The sequence below is a fragment of the Amborella trichopoda genome, chromosome 11 (genome assembly GCF_054954075.1).
Source record: "Amborella trichopoda isolate Santa Cruz 75 chromosome 11, AtrichopodaSantaCruz75HAP2 v2.0, whole genome shotgun sequence".
In the NCBI taxonomy this organism is placed as follows: Eukaryota; Viridiplantae; Streptophyta; class Magnoliopsida; order Amborellales; family Amborellaceae; genus Amborella; species Amborella trichopoda.
The window spans coordinates 3,189,368-3,195,876 of record NC_142346.1 but is presented as its reverse complement, the minus strand read 5'-3'; the positions used below and the strand labels follow the sequence as shown (position 1 = coordinate 3,195,876).

General features: G+C 35.6%; 1 protein-coding gene across 3 annotated transcripts; it reads right to left on the bottom strand.

Annotated features, from left to right (window-relative positions):
* Positions 1-1,321: 1,321 nt before the first annotated feature.
* Positions 1,322-6,500, bottom strand: ZPR3 (binding protein). Of its 3 annotated transcripts, none has more exons than XM_088852026.1 (2): positions 6,413-6,500; positions 1,322-1,981 (listed from the first exon to the last, which is right to left on the bottom strand). In XM_088852026.1, the coding sequence occupies exons 1-2, from the start codon at positions 6,469-6,471 to the stop codon at positions 1,750-1,752; spliced, it is 291 nt and encodes a 96-aa protein (XP_088708152.1). In that variant the 5' UTR covers positions 6,472-6,500; the 3' UTR covers positions 1,322-1,749. The 3 variants fall into 3 exon arrangements, with proteins under 3 accessions (XP_088708152.1, XP_011625957.1, XP_006851488.1); XM_011627655.3 differs by lacking the exon at positions 6,413-6,500 and adding an exon at positions 3,703-3,829; XM_006851425.4 differs by lacking the exon at positions 6,413-6,500 and adding an exon at positions 2,648-2,953.
* Between the last annotated feature and the right edge of the window lie 9 nt (positions 6,501-6,509).

Sequence of the window (6,509 nt, the reverse complement as noted above, 5' to 3'; positions counted from 1 at the left end):
CTGGGCCTTTAGTTTGATTATTGTATGCGTCGAGCTCAAAGTGAGATACACTAGGCGCTAACTCAACGTAAGCTTCATAAAATTTAAAGCTTTAAAAATAGCATAGAATAAATTGAAGAAATCTATAAACACTTGAAAATATTAAAATATATAAAATTTTAAAAATATTAAAAATTAATAGTCTAAATAATACATTAAAAAATGGGAAAGTTTTATATACAAACAAAGCTCTAAACAATCAAATTAAAACCTACCTCAAAAAATTTCATTAAAAGAGGTTTTGATTCCCAAATTTTCTCAAATTGATCATCTCAACTATGAGAAACATGGATATGGGAAAACAGTGGAATTCATGTTTTGAAATAATACATATTGTAAAACATATTTTGACCATCAATTTTCAAGATTTTCAAATTCAGATTTTCAAATTCCCATAGATTTGTTTGATCTTCACTATTTTTAAAGTTTAAAATTTTATAATTAAAGATAAAAATATATTTTATAGCCAGCACAAAGATTTCTCACATAGAAACTCCATTTTCTCAACATCAGTTGAAGGTGGGCTCTAATTTGATCGTTCGAAGCTTTCACTATATACAAATTGCACCCAAAAAATACACTAGATCCATTTCTTAAAATGCACTCGCCCATAATCCATATCTTGAGGATTAAAAGGATCGATTTAAGGATTTTTTAACATCATACCAACCTTTTCTAGTAGATTTTTAAAGTATGCCTTTAATTAGATGGTTTAAGGCCTCACCCTTATATAGGCTTTTCCTAATATATACTGTAGAAGTAAGGAAGATCTCTACAATTGACTCCCAGATGCAAGCTCAGGCGCCAAAAATTCATTTTATGATATGATAGCTTAAAAAAAAAAAAATTATCAAGATTTATACAAATTATTTAAACAAAGTACAAATCAAACAAATCTATACATACTTAAAAATAGTCAATCTTAGTATTATTTTCGAAGATACTTAAACATAGTCAATCTTAGTATAATTTAAACAAAGTACAAATCAAACAAATCTACTCTTTTAGATTCGAAATTGTTTTTCTTTAATCCCTAAGGATCATTTTTTTTCTGGGCAATTTAGTTGGGAAAACAAGCCCCTACCTATTTTTTAATAGATTAGGGAGGTACATTTCGAAGATGTTATATTATTGGGGGAATCAGCGGTAGGAAGGGATAGCAAGAGCACACAGGGACCCCGGCCCCTTTCCTATCCCTAGGGATCATTGCTCAACCATTTCAAACATACCGGAAAGAGAGGGGTATTCAGAGGGCAAAGATTGGAACAAAGAAACACCAAAATAAGAAGGGCCACGTTATATTCCTCAATGGGAAGCTTGTACATCACATGTGGACATTTCGTACTTAAAAGTTAATACAAGATGCCCAAAAACCATTGCATTCCCGGTTCAATTCCTAGCTAGCGAGAGAGCAAATGTAGAGAGAGAGAGAGAGAGAGAGAGAGAGAGAGATGTTACATCATTGACAACCTAGAGAGAGAGAGAGAGAGAGAGAGAGAAATGTGTTACAGCATTGACAACCTAGAGATAGAGCATAAGGACAAACCAACACATTCATGGAGGGAAAGAGAAACTAGTGTTAATTATATTAACCCAGACCAAAAGAACCTATAAAGACCTAATAAACTTTCACGACCCCAAAAGAAAAGTATAAAAAAGTAGTAACCTAGAGAGAGAGAGAGAGAGACCAAAAAAAACATAGTGGGACAATTAGCGAGAATTGGGGGAAGCATCTGAGACATGACCATTGTTAGGGTTGGGATTAGGGTTAGGATTAGGGTTGGCATTTGGGCTTGAGAGTTTCTGCCTCAACTCTGAGAGGAGGGCTTGGTTCTCTTGATTGAGCAAGAGGGCCTTCTTCCTCAGCCTCTCATTCTCCTCTATGATGGACCTGTTCTTCAAGTAAAGCTTCAAATTTAGCCTATCCATTCTTCTTCTCTTCCTGCCATCCAAGTACGATATTCAACAAATCAGGCATACACTCGAAATTACGCAGCAGCTGTACAATTTACTCCCGCGGGAGCACAAGGAAGAAAAATTGGTGGGGGCTTCATAAGGGCAAAGATCTAGAAAAACTTAGTGTGGAAAAGCAGGCATTCGTTTCTCATAGAGGAAATGAATCGAAAACTAAATAGTACTCATCTTTATAGAAATGCCCAAAAAGGCAATAATTTCAAGCCTGTAAAGTAGGAATCTAAAGGAGAACATACGGGATTTATGGCCTACTTGCTATTCACAGTAATCAGGAATATGAAGAAAAATTTGAGTTCCATACAATACATTGCCAAAAGATTTCATGCTCCTGCCGGAGCACACTATCAGAGAGAGGGGTAAAACATAGAACAATAAACAACGAAATGGAACCCACTCTGATCCATAATAAGAAATCCAGAGCTCAAACTATGCAATAACCACGAATCTAAAAACCAGTGGTGATAAACTCCAGTATTGGATAAAATTTCATGGAAAACAAGCTAATAATAGATGAAGAAAGAAGAAAGCCTACAATAAACATAACCCAGATCAAAGAAATAGAGAAGCCACGAAACCCTTATGCTCAATTCGCCTGTTAAAGAGGTAGCGAGAGAGAGAGAGAGAGAGAGAGAACCTTTGTGTAGGTGGACCTTCAGATCGAGGGGGAGCTTGGCTAAGCCCAAACAACAGAGGAAAACTCAGTGCAGAGAGAGAGAGATGGTGGAGTGGGGAGAAGGGGGGGTGCGTGGGGGTAGAAATATAGGGAGAGATGGAGGAGGAGGAGGAGTCATGGCGGCTTGTCTGCAACAATGATTTGGGGCAAAGGACGAAAGGCGGCTCGTTTATGATTATGGAGAAAGAGAGAGCATTGCGTAGGATGATGATGATCAGAGCCAGCGCAAGAAGCGGAACCAGCCATAAGGAGAGAAGAGGGCAGGAGAGACCCAAACCCAATTCGAATGCAATGCAATGTGTATGGATTAGAGAGAGAAACAAGAGAGAGATGATGGTGGATGGTGAAATGCGCGATGGTGATGAGAGGGACAGAGATGATGGTGATAATGGGGGATGGGGAAGAGAGAGAGAGGCGTGATGATGGGGGGGTGGTGAAGTGAAGATTCGCAATGATGGGGGCGATGGATTAGGTTTGGTTAAGAGCAGCGCAGCTCATCATATCGTCCACACCCCGACGCTCTCTCTCTCTCTCTCTCTCTCTCTCTCTCCTCTCTGCGTTTCGCTTTCGACTTCTCCTCCCCCCCCCCCCCCTCTTCAGAGTTGCAACCTCCCTCCATCAATGCACTTTTCTTTTCTTTTGTGATCCATTTTCCTTGCAACACCTCTCTTTTATCGACTAATTATTTTAATTTTTACACAATTAACTGCTCCTCCCCTTTTTGTAACTCTCACTCTCTCTCTCTCTCTCAAGAATCAGGGAGGATTACAAATGGTTTCTGGTTTTTAAATGTGTTATTTTAGCTGCGACTCTAAGCCGGTGGTTTTTAAATGTATTTGGTGTCAATGAAAGCTGTCACTCTAAATGATGATACCACCACCACTCCAACTTATTGTTAAAGTTAAATATAAATGTTTATACTAATAACTTTCGATAAAAATTTGAACTCTAAAACAATTAATAAAAATTAAAAAATAAACCTTATTTGTAAAGTATAAGGTGGTTGCAAACCTCACCTCTAAATATATCTTGCTAAAAGGTGCTTAACACACGCCTTTCGAGAGCGAGTAGTTTAAAGAAATGTTTAGTAGCGAGTACAGAAGGCGACTTTCAAGTATCAGTTGCAGTCGAGTGTTTTGGTCACCTCAATTGTGACTTCCACCAAAAGACACGTATGCACCCATCCCTAAAACGCTTTCTCTCTCTTAAAGTCTTCCATGTATTCGATTAAATTGTTGAAAAAAGTCGAGTCATACTGCTGTTAACCCTTCGTTTTAAAGACACGTGTGGAAGACTAGAACTCCACACCCCATCCCCTTTTCTCTCTCTAAAATGGATTTTTTTTTTTTTATGCTTTTTCTTTCTCTAAAATGGAAAATTAGGAACCTTATCGATTTTCTCTCTCTGAAATGAAACCCTCTCTCTCTTCCTTTGGATATGTGCAGTTCCTTTCAAGGAAACATAACTACGGAGGTGCTTCTGGATGGATCTTCTTAGAAATGTTATGAAGACTTTACTTACTGGCTATTATTAATAGGTAAAAGCATATATCTAGAGCAGAGGCTTTAAACGAAAAAAAATTTAGTCTATTTCAAAATTTTCATTAAAAGAGGTTTTTTTTATGTTTAAATATCATCATCTCGACATCAAAAAAAAAAAAATTGTCTGAAAATAGTTTATTTTGTAACGTATTTTTTAATCATCAATTTTTAAAATTTTCAAATTTTTATAGATATATCGATTTGTATTATTTTTTAAATTTTATAAATAAATATTTTAAAATTATGATAAAAATTTTAAATATCAAAACCACATTTTTTTTTAAAATAAGCTCTAATTTGAATGTCTAGAGCCTAGGCTCTACGCAAACGGCACCCTTATTAATATGGCCATGTCCTCACCACTCTATTGCAATTGATGGGAGTTTCCATCAAATCATGACTTTTGTGCTGTCTTAAAAATACGGCCACTTTTTTAGGTGTAGAGAGAGAAGAGAAGAGAATAGGCTTGACTGCCTTTTAACATCCCACGTCATCCATAGAAAGACTGTCCCTCAAAAGTCTGTCATGGCACGACAAGGGGACCCTTTTCTTCTTCTCCTCCTCTCTTGTAAAGGAACAGAGGTTTTAGACTTACTGAGTGACATTTGAGGGTCCCTACTTGTGTCAAAGCCAGGCAAGTACCCTTTTATTTTTAGATCACCCCTCTCTCTCTCTCTCTCTCTCTCTCTCTCTCTTCTTTTTCTTACAGAACCCCTCTCCCCCTCTTGTATTATTAATATAAGTGAAGGAAAAAGTTTACAAAGGATGCAACGTACAACTACGGATGCACCTAATAAATTCATCAGAAAAGGTGGTTTTAATATTCAAAAACCCATCATCCAGTTGTGTGACCACGAAAAATAAAAAAAATTTAAATTTAAAAAATAATGTATTTTACAACACATTATCTATTTTTTATTTTTAAGATTTTCATAGGTTTATAGATTTATTTTATTTTAATTATTTTTTAACTTTAAACATTTATACTTAAATATCAAAATAGATTTTAAGATAATCTTAAGAATATTTTATATCAAAATTATATATCACGATAAAATTTGAAGGTGCACCTTACCTCTACAACTACGGATGCATCCGTATGCCAACTGCGCCCATAAGTAAATGTAACATGGGGATCGGTTTTGGGCCAATTTGAATAATCTAGTTGGGTTTTTTTTTAAAAAATCATATAAATATAAAAAAATTAGATATTTGTTTGTAATCCATTTTAAATGTTTTTATCATTTTAGTAAATTTTGGAAAAAATTGAAAAGTATTTTGTCTTTAACACTTATGTTTTCATTTTCCAATATTTTGTAAAAAAATTAAAAATGCCTTTGAGTACAGATTTATCTTCTTTTTTTTTAATACTAATTTTCAATTTCATTTGGATGTGCTTTGTTTAATCATACTTTATATATAATTTTTTAGATTTATTTTTATTTATTTTTTTAAACATGTTTTTAACCATCCAAAACTTGCCCGATTAGGCCCAATCTAAGCGGCCGGTTTACCAGTTACTCAGAGCCAGCCTTCATAATGTTTTTAAGGCCCGTTTGATTTTTCGAACACTGATTCGCATCAAGGGCTCTACCCTTAATACGAAACACCACACACACTCATATTCTATATCAAATAAATAGTATACCCTTCTTAGAAGACCACCACACACACTCTCTTTCTTCTTCACTTTTAACTAAGAAGACCTTTGCGGATACCTATTATCTCTCTCCACACATTACATTTGATGGAACTTAGTTAGGCACCTCGTCGTACCCATATTCTATAGCATGCATTCTACCCTTCTTAGAAAACCTCCCTCTCTCTCTCTCTTCCTTTTAGAAGACCATTTAACCATTTGGCATGGGAGCCCATGAATTAAGAGTGGCTCATACTTTCACATACACACATCCCAACCAAACCCACAAAGAAGGGAGAGAAAGAGAGAGATGAGAAATATTAAGAAGGCCATGCACCAAAACCTACGCCACATATAACATACAAAGGTAGTGGGGTCATTGCTGGTCCAACGATGTGTCCCCCCCATCTATATATATATATATATATATATATATATATATATATATATCAAAACCAACAATAAAAAGTTGTAAGTAAGGAATATAGGAAAGTAAAGAGATTCAAAAGCACAAAGCAAAGAGTCAGTTAAAAAGAAGAGGTAAACCTTATGAAGCTCTTATCAAAGGTTGTGCCGATGAAGCGTCTCTTCACTTCGACCTTCATAACTTCCTATGGGTTAGGCCTCTTCTTATAGAGCTTGC

Excerpts from the sequence above, each read along its gene's own strand:
- ZPR3 (XM_088852026.1), bottom strand. The coding sequence starts at position 6,471 with ATGAAGGTCGAAGTGAAGAGACGCTTCATCGGCACAACCTTTGATAAG. Across the intron at positions 1,982-6,412 it reads TTTGATAAGAGCTTCATAAG|GAAGAGAAGAAGAATGGATA; the intron begins GTTTACCTCTTC and ends CTTGGATGGCAG.